We start from the raw sequence: 13,215 nt of genomic DNA, 5'->3' as shown, positions 1-13,215 counted from the left end.
TTTAAACATGATTAAGAGGTACAAGGTTCTACATTTAAGCACTTGGAGATGCAACGTTGTAAATTCTTCTGCTTTAAACAGGAAGCCCTTTGGTTTACCGCACTGGGCTGGGTGAAAGGTCAGGAGGGGAAGCTACGTGTTAAGTGGCAGGCGTTTCTCTAAAGAGTTGAGCAAGGCATTGATTGGGCCTTTGGACGCTGAGGGCATTAAACTGCCTTTAAATAATTTATAATATCTGTCGAAAGAAAATGTGCTTCTTATACAATATTAAAATATTTATTCTATCACAAGGGTACTTAATAAATATTACAAGGCATTTCATTCACAGCAGTAAATGACTGACTGTTATTAATACACATCCCAGAGCTATAGTGATAGGGGACTCAATTGTAAGGGGAATAGACAGGCGTTTCTGCGGCCGCAACCGAGACTCCAGGATGGTGTGTTGCCTCCCTCGGAGCGGCTACAGAACATTTTGGAGGGGGAGGGCGAACAGCCAGCTGTCGTGGTGCACATAGGCACCAACGATATAGGTAAAAAAGGGGATGAGGTCCTAAAAGCAGAATATAGGGAGTTAGGAGGTAAATTAAAAAATAGGACCTCAAAGGTAGTAATCTCAGGATTGCTGCCAGTGCCACGTGCTAGTCAGAGTAGAAATAGGAGGATATTTCAAATGAATACGTGGCTAGAGGAATGGTGCAAGGGGGAGGGATTCAAATTCCTGGGACACTGGAAAGGGTTCTGGGGGAGGTGGGACCAGTACAAACCGGATGGTCTGCACCTGGGCAGGGCCGGGACCGCTGTCCTAGGAGGAGTGTTTGCTAGTGCTGTTGGGGAGGGTTTAAACTAAAGTGGCAGGGGGTTGGGAACCTGAGCAGGGAGAGAGAGGAAAGCGTAACAGGAAGGGACAGAAGGTATGGAGTAATAGGTAAAGTGTTAAAAAAGGAAAAAGCAGGAACTAAGCGTCACAAAACAGATTTGAAAGTTCTTTATCTGAATGCACGTAGCATTCGTAATAAAATGGACGAGTTAACGGCACAAATAACTACGTATGGGTATGATCTTGTGGCCATTACAGAAACATGGCTGCAGGGTGACAACGACTGGGAATTAAATATGCCAGGGTATTTAACAATCAGGAAGGACAGGCAGGAAGGAAGGGGAGGTGGGGTGGCTATGTTAATAAAGGAAGGAATCACTGTAATACAGAGAAATGATATTGGGACAAAGCATCAAGATAATGAAACAGTTTGGGTGGAGATAAGGAATAATAAGGGAAAAAAAACATTAGTGGGCGTAGTATATCGGCCTCCTAATAGTTGCAACTCTGCTGGAAGAAGTATTAATCAGGAAATAGTCGGGGCATGTAATAAGGGAACAGCCATAATTATGGGGGATTTTAATTATCATATTAACTGGACAAATCAAATTGGGCAGAGCAGCCTTGAGGACGAGTTCATTGAGTGCATCAGGGATGGATTTCTTGAGCAGTATGTAACTGATCCTACAAGGGGGCAGGCAACCTTGGACCTGGTCCTGTGTAATGAGTCAGGATTAATTAATAATTTCCTAGTTAAGGATCCCCTTGGAACGAGCGACCACAACATGGTTGAATTCCATATCCAATTAGAGGGTAAGAAGGTTGATTCTCAAACAAGCGTACTGAGCTTGAATAAAGGAGACTATGATGGTATGAGAGCGGAATTGATTAAAGTGGACTGGGAAAATAGATTAAAGGGTAAGACGGTACATGAGCAGTGGTGTTCATTTAGGGAGTTATTTTACAACTTTCAAAATAAATATATTCCACTGAGGAAAAAAGGGTGTAAAAGAAATGACAGCCATCCGTGGCTAAGTAAAGAAATCAAGGATAGTATCCGACTAAAAACAAGGACATATAAGGTAGCCAAACTTAGTGGGAGGATAGAAGATTGGGAATTCTTCAAAAGACAGCAAAAAGTAACTGAAGGATTGATTAAGAAAGGGAAGTTAGATTATGAAAAGAAATTAACAAAAAATATAAAAACAGATAGCAAGAGTTTCTATAGTTATATAAAAAGAAAAAGGGTGGCTAAGGCAAACATAGGTCCCTTAGAGGATGAGACCGGGAAATTAATGGTGGGAAACATGGAGATGGCAAAAATGCTGAACAAATATTTTGTTTCAGTCTTTACAGTAGAGGACACTAAGAATATCCCAACACTGGACAAACAGGGGACTCTCGGGGGGGAGGAGCTAAATACGATTAAAATCACTCAGGAGATGGTGCTCAGTAAAATAATGGGACTCAAGGCGGATAAATCCCCTGGACCTGATGGCTTCCATCCTAGGGTCTTGAGGGAAGTGGCAGTAGGGATTGTGGATGCTTTGGTGATAGTTTTCCAAAATTCCCTGGACTCAGGAGAGGTCCCGGCAGATTGGAAAACTGCTAATGTAACACCGTTATTTAAAAAGGGTAGTAGGCAGAAGGCTGGAAATTATAGGCCAGTTAGCTTAACATCTGTGGTGGGTAAAATTTTGGAGTCTATTATTAAGGAGACAGTAACGGAACATTTAGATAAGCATAATTTAATAGGACAAAGTCAGCATGGCTTTATGAAGGGGAAGTCATGTCTGACAAATTTGCTTGAGTTCTTCGAGGATATAACGTATAGGGTGGATAAAGGGGAACCAGTGGACATAGTGTATTTAGACTTCCAGAAGGCATTCGACAAGGTGCCACATAAAAGATTATTACTTAAGATAAAAAATCACGGGATTGGGGGTAGTATTCTGGCATGGGTGGAGGATTGGTTATCGAACAGGAAGCAGAGAGTTGGGATAAATGGTTCATTTTCGGACTGGCAACCAGTAACCAGTGGTGTTCCACAGGGGTCGGTGCTGGGTCCCCAACTCTTTACAATCTATATTAACGATTTGGAGGAGGGGACCGAGTGCAACATATCAAAATTTGCAGATGATACAAAGATGGGAGGGAAAGTAGAGAGTGAGGAGGACATAAAAAACCTGCAAGGGGATATAGACAGGCTGGGTGAGTGGGCGGAGATTTGGCAGATGCAATATAATATTGGAAAATGTGAGGTTATGCACTTTGGCAGGAAAAATCAGAGAGCAAGTTATTTTCTTAATGGCGAGAGACTGGAAAGTACTGCAGTACAAAGGGATCTGGGGGTCCTAGTGCAAGAAAATCAAAAAGTTGGTATGCAGGTGCAGCAGGTGATCAAGAAAGCCAACGGAATGTTGGCTTTTATTGCTAGAGGGATAGAATATAAAAACAAGGAGGTATTGCTGCAGTTATATAAGGTATTGGTGAGACCGCACCTGGAATACTGCATACAGTTTTGGTCTCCATACTTAAGAAAAGACATACTTGCTCTCGAGGCAGTACAAAGAAGGTTCACTCGGTTAATCCCGGGGATGAGGGGGCGGACATATGAGGAGAGGTTGAGTAGATTGGGACTCTACTCATTGGAGTTCAGAAGAATGAGAGGCGATCTTATTGAAACATATAAGATTGTGAAGGGTCTTGATCGGGTGGATGCAGTAAGGATGTTCCCAAAGATGGGTGAAACTAGAACTAGGGGGCATAATCTTAGAATAAGGGGCTGCTCTTTCAAAACTGAGATGAGGAGAAACTTCTTCACTCAGAGGGTGGTAGGTCTGTGGAATTTGCTGCCCCAGGAAGCTGTGGAAGCTACATCATTAGATAAATTTAAAACAGAAATAGACAGTTTCCTAGAAGTAAAGGGAATTAGGGGTTATGGGGAGCGGGCAGGAAATTGGACATGAAGCTGAGTTCGGATCGGTCAATGCCCTGTGGGTGGCGGAGAGGGCCCAGGGGCTATGTGGCCGGGTCCTGCTCCGACTTCTTGTGTTCTTTAGATTTGTGGTTGGGATCAGATCAGCCATGATCTTATTGAATGGCGGAGCAGGCTCGAGGGGCCGATTGGCCTACTCCTGCTCCAATTTCTTATGTTCTTATGTTCTTATCCCTAGTTAGTCTGCTGGCTTCCTCCTGCCTCCCCTCCCTCACTGCCCCGTCTCTTGCTGTCCCTGTTCCAGGGACCCTGGGGACAAGCATCCCAAAACCAGCCCCCTGCACCTCCCCATCCCCCCACCTAAATAAAAATAAGTTTTTAAGACCATGAAATTGAAACCTAGTTTACAATATTTATTCCCCCCCCTCCCCAATGCTCCACATGTTCCCAGTAGGCTGTCCATCCAACTGGAGAAACAAATGACCAGGACGCAGGCCCCTTTAGGAGTGGGTGAAGCTTGCATGGTTTTACCCACCCCTTCCGAACATACTAATTAAGAGCAGGAGGAGGCCATTCGGCCCCTCGAGCCTGCTCTGCCATTTGATAAGATCATGGCTGATCTGATTGTGACCTCCACCCTACTTTCCCGCACCGTATCTGAGCACAGCCTGATCCCAGCCCTCTGCTGTTGCTGTCGGTTACATTTTTTGGGTTCTGTTGCTGAAGCATCCTTCAGTTGAGTACCAAAGCTTGTGCTGGGCCGTTTCCACGGTTGTGAGGGGGATTGGGAAAGTTGGCAGATTGTTCACCACGGGGAAGGGTTCAAATACACCGAGAGGGGAGAGTTTTAAAAATTATGAAGTTAGGAGTAACGAGGGAAATCTTTTCTGATGGGACCTCTTTGCAGCCAGAGGATAATCGAGTTGCAGAGAAAATTACTGGGGAGATATACTCAAATATGGGTTAGGGTTAAATAAAAATCTGGTCTCAGTAAAAGTGACCACATAGCTGTCAGATTGTCGTAAAAACCCAACTGGTTCACTCATGTCATTTAGGGAAGGAAACCTGCCGTCCTTACCCGGTCTGGGCCTATATGTGATTCCAGTCCTGTATCTGTGAGTCCAGTTGACTCTTAACTGCTCTCTCAAGTGGCCCAGCAAGAAACTCAGTTTGTATCAAACCCGCAACCAGTGGTTCAAGAAGACGGCCCAGCACCACCTTCTCAGGGCAACTAGGGATGGGCAATAAATGCCGGCCTCGCCAGTGATGCCCACATCCCAAGAATGAATCATAAAAAGACGAGGTCTATCCAGTCAGTCTACTGCTTATGGTAGACTAGCAACTCACAGAGAATGAGTTCAAATCCCTGCATTGCAAGGTGTGAAATTGGCCTTCAATGAATCTTCTAATTTGGGGCTGGCACCAGAGAAGAGTGACCATGAAACCTACCAATTGTTGTAAAAAAAAGCCCAACCGGTTAGCGATGCCTTACAGGAGCGGGAACCTGCCACACACACCTGGCCGAGCTGGCATGTCTCTCCAGTCCCACACCAACGTAGTTGACTCCTGATGCCCTCTCAAGTGACCCAGCAAGCCATCCTGTAGTACAGTCATTCAAGAACTCTGGGGAAATCCTCTCCGACTCCCTAAGTCGATCAAGCAAAGCACCAAGCGACCACAATTGTCCAGGACTCATCCCAATCTCAGCTAACTAGCAACTTACCCTGTATAGTCGGAAATTATCTCCCCTCAGGAACTTGTCAAGTTCCCTTTTAAACCAGTGTTGTCCAATAGAAATCACTGACTAGTCGCAGGTGTGGCTACAGCGACACTGTTTTAGCCACAGTAGAAAACGTCTTCGGAGCATCGGAACAGGAGGAGGCCATTCAGCCCCTCGGACCTGTTCTGCCATTCAGTTAGATCATGCCTGATCTGTATCTTAACTCCATTTACCTGCCTTGGTTCCCTAACCCTTAATCCCCTCACCCAACAAAAATCTATCAATCTCAGTTTTGAACTTTTCAATTGACCCCCCAGCCTCAACAGCTTTTTGGGGGGAAGAGAGTTCCAGATTTCCACTCCCCTTTGTGTGAAGAAGTGCTTCCTGACATCACCCCCGAACGGCCGTTACCATCCCCTTAAAACCTGCCTCTTCTCCCTCCTAATGTCGTCTCCTTCGGCTCGGTGTCGAGTTTGTTTGATTTACTTTCCTGTGGAGCACCTCGGGACGTTAAAGGCGCCACATAAATGCAAGTTATTGTTGTAGAGCCGCATTGTGCAGGTTCAGTTGAATCATCTCTCCTCCCTCCCCTCCCCCCAGGTCATGGACGGCTCTCTCGGAGGAGCCCTTCGACCCCAGAACGCCCAGCTCAGCTGCTGTCGTCTCGAGAAAATGGGGATTGGGCAGCGGACCCCGTTCCGAGTGGGAATCCGACGCTGTCTCTGGCCGTTCCTCCTGGACAAGCAGTGGAGGCAGACGGTGTTTCACTGAGAGCGGCCGCAGAGGTTGTGGAGCGAGAGGCAGCGGCAAGAAGTGAGATTGATGTCAAAGCACAAGGGGGGTTGGATAGCTTGAGACGCCGTGCCTCTCCCCCACGCAGGATGCTTCTTGTGACATTGGCTATTTAAGGTCTCTGCTGTTGCGCGTCCTTGCACATCGCTGGCTTTCCTGCTCCACGTATCCGTCTGTCGATATCTATGGGTAACCTTTTTTTTAAAACGTAGGCACCCTTTGAACTGTTCCCTTTCTGCTTTGCTTTGTAATTTCGTCTGTATGTGGCATGGGAGCCTGTACTTGTTTATAATTTGTTTGGACACATTCCAACTGAGGGAAAGGAGGAAACTAGACAACTAGGTATTTTATTCAGCCTGATACAAGGACAGGATGGAATTTGCCAGCCCTCCCTCCCACAACCCTCACTTAAAACTGTGCGAGTGACTGGAAAATGAACTGAGTGGTTTCGGCAGTGGTTGACTGTATCCTGTTCACTGGGAGATGTGTGTGAATTGACTCATTGCCTGGGCACCCTTCCTCTCTCGCTCTCTGTAGGGCCAGGGTTGTGCAGGGGCCTGAGTTCCACTCACTCAGTCTCCTCCTCCTGACAACGAATTTAAGTAATCTAAACGGAGAAGGAAGCAGAGTGTGATGGTGTGTTTTTTTCCCATTCTCCAGTTTCCCTCTGACTCTTGCTGGGCTGCAGCTCCCTGGGCTGCCCTCCACCTACCTCGCCCAAGGAGCTGCTCTCCATGGGTGAGCCTAGGCCTCGAGCGTCGGCAGGCTGTTCGACTGTGTAGGGCTTCGTACCTGAGCCCGACCCCGTGTTCTCACGCGCATCTGCCAGTAGCAGTCATTGCGTAGCAATCAGGAGCAGGAACCCTGGCTGATTCTTTTCCCCCCTCTCCCCTAGCCCAGAAGCCAGTTTTGGCTCCCACGCCGATGCCACCTAATGGGTACGGTCGCCGAGTGGTTCTGGTGCTGGACGGGGCAGTCCAGTGGTCGTGAGTTCAAATCCCACCGTGGTAATTTGGGAAACTGAATTTAATAAATCTGATAATCTGTGGGCTGGAACCAGAGAAATGACCATGAGACCTGCCGGATTGTCAGAAAAACCCGGCAGGTTCACGAATGTCCTTACCTGGCCTGCTACACGTGACTCCAGTCCCCATGCCAACATGGTTGCTGTCACGCAACTAGGGATGATGAAACATATCCACTTTGGGGGTTTTCGAGAGCAGAGTTTGTTTTCTGATCTTCAGTGCACAGGAATGACTTTGAGTTTCGAATGTGATTTGGCGAATCACCGTTCCAATTATTTGTACAAGTTTTGAAACAAATGCAAAGTTATTGGACCCACATCTTCAAACCTGAATCGTTGGTGAGGAAACAATTAGAACGGTTCTGGGTTTAATTCTTGTTCAAGTTGAAATGTGTTTGTGTTTGTTTCCATTTGTAAACCATGTTTCAGATTGTAAGATTCAGACCTTTGCTCCCTACGCATTTTCCCATTGTTTAATAATCGCGAGCTCAGCGGAAGCTCCAGTAATTACTGCACAACGTTACGGTTTCTAATCTCGGTGAGTTTCAGTCCTGCGGGTTAATTGAAGTCAGCCCGTGGCTCACTTTCTGAATGCTTGTGCAGTTCACACCTCCTGCTTCCTGGATATGAAGGTTCCACTCAGCAGCTTAGTGCTGGAAAGGCGGTTGATGTGAGATTTGTGACCATGTATAAGCTCGGGATCCAGGCGGGCCCCGGATTTTGCCGTCCGATATTAACGGAGAGCGATAGAAAGAGGAGCGTTACAGTCTCAGACAGTGAGTGTGTGTAGACACTGAGCAGGAATGAGTCCAGTATTGAACAGGTTAGTCTGGGCAGACGAGTTGGCCGATCCCCCTCCAGCCCAGTCCACTGCCAGCAGCGGTAAGAGGAGCTGCTGATTGCACGGTTCATGTGATGGAAACCCAACGTGCCCACTGTCGTGCTCGTTTCTCTCTCACCCCCGCCCCCCCCACCGTGAGCTACTGACCCTCCTCTCTCACCCCCCCCCCCCCCACCGTGAGCTACTGACCCTCCTCTCTCACCCCCCCCCCCCCCCCCCCCCCCACCGTGAGCTACTGACCCTCCTCTCTCACCCCCCCCCCCCCCCCCCCACCGTGAGCTACTGACCCTCCTCTCTCACCACATCACGGGTGTATCGGTGGTGGCAGTAAATTTACTGATTTCAGTTTTGCACCAAATTATTAATCTCGCTCACAGACCACAGGACAGCAGGTGCGGAGTACGGCATTCGTCAGAGGGTGGGACAGTGCAGAGGGAGCTTTACTCTGTATCTAACCCTGTACCTGCCCTGGGAGTGTTTGATGGGACAGTGCAGAGGGAGCTTTACTCTGTATCTAACCCTGTACCTGCCCTGGGAGTGTTTGATGGGACAGTGTAGAGGGAGCTTTACTCTGTATCTAACCCTGTACCTGCCCTGGGAGTGTTTGATGGGACAGTGTAGAGGGAGCTTTACTCTGTATCTAACCCTGTACCTACCCTGGGAGTGTTTGATGGGACAGTGTAGAGGGAGCTTTACTCTGTATCTAACCCTGTACCTGACCCTGGGAGTGTTTGATGGGACGGTGTAGAGGGAGCTTTACTCTGTATCTAACCCGTGCTGTACCTGCCCTGGGAGTGTTTGATGGGACAGTGTAGAGGGAGCTTTACTCTGTATCTAACCCGTGCTGTACCTGCCCTGGGAGTGTTTGATGGGACAGTGTAGAGGGAGCTTTACTCTGTATCTAACCCTGTACCTACCCTGGGAGTGTTTGATGGGACAGTGTAGAGGGAGCTTTACTCTGTATCTAACCCTGTACCTGCCCTGGGAGTGTTTGATGGGACAGTGTAGAGGGAGCTTTACTCTGTATCTAACCCTGTACCTGCCCTGGGAGTGTTTGATGGGACAGTGTAGAGGGAGCTTTACTCTGTATCTAACCCTGTACCTGCCCTGGGAGTGTTTGATGGGACAGTGTAGAGGGAGCTTTACTCTGTATCTAACCCTGTACCTGCCCTGGGAGTGTTTGATGGGACAGTGTAGAGGGAGCTTTACTCTGTATCTAACCCTGTACCTGCCCTGGGAGTGTTTGATGGGACAGTGTAGAGGGAGCTTTACTCTGTATCTAACCCTGTACCTGCCCTGGGAGTGTTTGATGGGACAGTGTAGAGGGAGCTTTACTCTGTATCTAACCCTGTACCTGCCCTGGGAGTGTTTGATGGGACAGTGTCGAGGGAGCTTTACTCTGTATCTAAGTTCACCTGGGAATACTTGTTGCTGTCACAGGGTGCTTGAAATGGAAATCCTTCCCCAGCACTAATATCTCTGACATTAACCAGCACAAAAATGCACTAAGACACTTCAGAACTCTTGCAGCTGTGCCTAGTTTCTAAATAAATGCCCCCCTGTCGTGATTTACTTCTACACATTCCCTGTGGGATGGGATAGCCCAGCAGGAACTGTTTCTCTCCCCCCCCGTGCCCATTTATGATCAGTAATGGGCAACGCCATCCTCCCTTTATAGAAGATGCCGCCAGCCCCCACCCCAGGCGTCCTCGAGCTTCACTTGGAGATAAAATGCAAACCGACGACTCTTCTTGCCAGTTAGGTGGGTGATTCTGAATGTCAGGATAACCCTGAATGTCTGATTGAAACCTGCCCGTCTCACGAGGGAGTTAAACATTTCTTCACTGCCAGCTTCCCGTGTTTTGTTTTTTTTCCTGATTTTTTTTTAATATATATAAGGATACTTTGATCACCATCTTCAGTAATTTTGACTTGGACTCTGTCCTGTTTAAAAAAAAATCGTCGTTGATGCAGGTTTGTTGTGTTCAGCGCACTGTACGTTCCTGAGACACTCCATAAATGTCTGTATTGATCAGTCTGAGTGTGAGCTGAGCCAACAGGTCTGGATCTGCCACACGAGTGTCTGTGTGTCTGTGTCTGTGTGTCTGTGTCAAGATGTATAGTAAAGAGGCGAAGCATGTAGTTCCCAAAATTTGCCCCCCCCCGAACATGGGCGAAAGGCTCAGAGCTCCGATTGCTCAGGAATCCTAGTATTAAGCTTCACTTTTGTTAGGGACCTTTTTAATTACTGAAACAGCCTGCCTTCATGTCCCCAAGGTGTTCACTCTCGCTGGGATACGGCTCTACCAGTCCAGAAACACCTCTGGTATCTCGCACAAGTGCCCAGTCCTTGTGCGCGCGCGTGTGTTAACAGGCTGCTCAACTCCTGAGGCATCACATCCAAGCCCAATCTTTGTCCTCTGACCAAAGCCCTCCCGCACACACAGTGGAAAGTGCTGGAACGAGATCTTCGTGGCACCTGCATCATTCCCCAATGAGAAAAGTGCATTCAACAGGGTAGCAATCGCATGCAGATTGAGTGTAGCAGAGGACAGTTTAACATGGGCCAGCTCCAGTACCTGTCTCTGTAACTTTAACCGTGAAAACCTTGTGATCACGCAGTGCAAATGGTGAAACTGCTCGAACATCTGTGGGAACTGGAGTCTCGTGTGCTCTCTCTCGCACTCTTTCTCGCTCTCTCGCTCTGCTCTCTCTTTACTCCGTGCTCTCTCGCTCTGCTGTCTCTATACTCCGTGCTCTCTCGCTCTGCTGTCTCTTTACTCCGCGCTCTCTCGCTCTGCTGTCTCTTTACTCCGCGCTCTCTCGCTCTGCTGTCTCTTTACTCCGTGCTCTCTCGCTCTGCTCTCTCTTTACTCCGTGCTCTCTCGCTCTGCTGTCTCTATACTCCGTGCTCTCTCGCTCTGCTGTCTCTTTACTCCGCGCTCTCTCGCTCTGCTGTCTCTTTACTCCGCGCTCTCTCGCTCTGCTGTCTCTCTCTTGCTCTGCTCTCTCTCTTGCTCTGCTCTCTCCTCTCTCTCGCTCCTCTCTCTCGCTCCTCTCTCTCTCTCTCTCTCTCTTTCGCTCCTCTCTCTCTCGCTCTTTCCTCTCTCTCTCTCGCTCTTTCCTCTCTCTCTCGCTCTTTCCTCTCTCTCTCTCGCTCTTTCCTCTCTCTCTCTCGCTCTTTCCTCTCTCTCTCTCGCTCTTTCCTCTCTCTCTCTCGCTCTTTCCTCTCTCTCTCGCTCTTTCTTCTCTCTCTCGCTCTGCTCTCCTCTCTCTCTCGCTCTGCTCTCCTCTCTCTCTCTCTCTCTCTCGCTCTGCTCTCCTCTCTCGCTCTGCTCTCCTCTCTCGCTCTGCTCTCCTCTCTCTCTCGCTCTCCTCTCTCTCTCTCGCTCTGCTCTCCTCTCTCTCTCGCTCTGCTCTCCTCTCTCTCTCGCTCTGCTCTCCTCTCTCTCTCGCTCTGCTCTCCTCACTCTCTCGCTCTGCTCTCCTCTCTCTCTCGCTCTGCTCTCCTCTCTCTCTCGCTCTGCTCTCCTCTCTCTCTCGCTCTGCTCTCCTCTCTCTCTCGCTCTGCTCTCCTCTCTCTCTCTCGGCTCTCTCTCTCTCGCTCTGCTCTCCTCTCTCGCTCTGCTCTCTCTCTCTCGCTCTGCTCTCCTCTCTCTCTCGCTCTGCTCTCCTCTCTCTCTCGCTCTGCTCTCCTCTCTCTCTCGCTCTGCTCTCCTCTCTCTCTCGCTCTGCTCTCCTCTCTCTCTCTCGCTCTGCTCTCCTCTCTCTCTCTCGCTCTGCTCTCCTCTCTCTCTCTCGCTCTGCTCTCCTCTCTCTCTCGCTCTGCTCTCCCCTCTCGCTCTGCTCTCTGCTCTCTCCTCTCTCCTCTCTCCTCGCTCTGCTCTCTCTCCTCTCTCCTCTCTCCGCTCTCTCTCTTTTGTGCTGTCTGTAAACTGCACTTGTGACCAAGTAATTGCAACCTCGCAAATGTACATCTCGATGGAATGATACTTTTCACATTCCGTCCTGTAGAGACATGATGTAGAGAATTTATTAATAAAACTTCTACAGACCAGTCTGTGCTGTTTCTTTCACAGCGTACGGTGGTGTGGTTCTGTTACTGGATAAATAATCCAGAGAATGTGAGTTCAAGGTGGGAGGCTGGCCAGGAGAGAATTGGAATAGTTATGCCTGAAGGTAACAAAGGCATGGATGAGGGTTTCAGCAGTAGATGGGCTGAGGCAGGGGCGGAGACAGGTAAGCACCGAGGTGGTTTGCATATCTAAATCCAGCTCTGTCCTGGGTAGAAGATAAAGCAGCCCGCTTGATTGGCACCCCATCCATCCACCACCCTAAACATTCACTCCCTTCACCACCGGCGCACTGTGGCTGCAGTGTGTACCATCCACAGGATGCACTGCAGCAAATCGCCAAGGCTTCTTCAACAGCACCTCCCAAACCCGCGACCTCTACCACCTAGAAGGACAAGAGCAGCAGGCACATGGGAACAACACCACCTGCACGTTCCCCTCCAAGTCACACACCATCCCGACTTGGAAATATATCGCCGTTCCTTCATCGTCGCTGGGTCAAAATCCTGGAACTCCCTTCCTAACAGCACTGTGGGAGAACCTTCACCACACGGACTGCAGCGGTTCAAGAAGGCGGCTCACCACCACCTTCTCAAGGGCAATTAGGGGTGGGCAATAAATGCTGGCCTCGCCAGCGACGCCCACATCCCGTGAACGAATAAAAAAAAGAATTTATTACATTTATAAACAAACTGAATATTCAGTTCTTTCAAATAACTTTATTATAGCAGAATTTAGGCAGCTCAATGGCCGAGGAAAGTGTGGTAATAGGAGAGTGTTACAGCATGTATTGTATATATTTATTGTAGAGAATATCTGTTTGAATCTGCTTTGAGCTTCCTGTTGTATGAAAATTATTTACAATTGTTTGTGTAATTTTTTGTCCCAATTTTCTTCCTGTCTGGAGATTCTGATTAAAATGAGTTTATCGACTAACTCCCACTGCAAAAAGAGCCAAATTTAAACTGAGCTGCCACTCTTGTACTCACAGAATTAGCCGATCTCAG

General features: G+C 48.4%; 1 protein-coding gene across 1 annotated transcript in view; it reads left to right on the top strand.

Moving 5' to 3' along the window:
• mat2b (methionine adenosyltransferase 2 non-catalytic beta subunit methionine) overlaps positions 1 to 7,666 on the top strand; it is a 38,961-nt gene extending 31,295 nt beyond the window's left edge. The window contains exon 7 of the mRNA XM_067995938.1: positions 6,079 to 7,666. Coding sequence (XP_067852039.1) covers positions 6,079 to 6,249 — 171 coding nt within the window. The 3' untranslated portion in view covers positions 6,250 to 7,666. The remainder of the gene's footprint in view (positions 1 to 6,078) is intronic.
• The last annotated feature ends 5,549 nt before the right edge of the window (positions 7,667 to 13,215 follow it).

Source organism: Heptranchias perlo, chromosome 14, assembly GCF_035084215.1.
Source record: "Heptranchias perlo isolate sHepPer1 chromosome 14, sHepPer1.hap1, whole genome shotgun sequence".
In the NCBI taxonomy this organism is placed as follows: Eukaryota; Metazoa; Chordata; class Chondrichthyes; order Hexanchiformes; family Hexanchidae; genus Heptranchias; species Heptranchias perlo.
The sequence above is the reverse complement of the archived record's forward strand: the minus strand, read 5'-3'. Positions and strand labels throughout refer to the sequence as shown.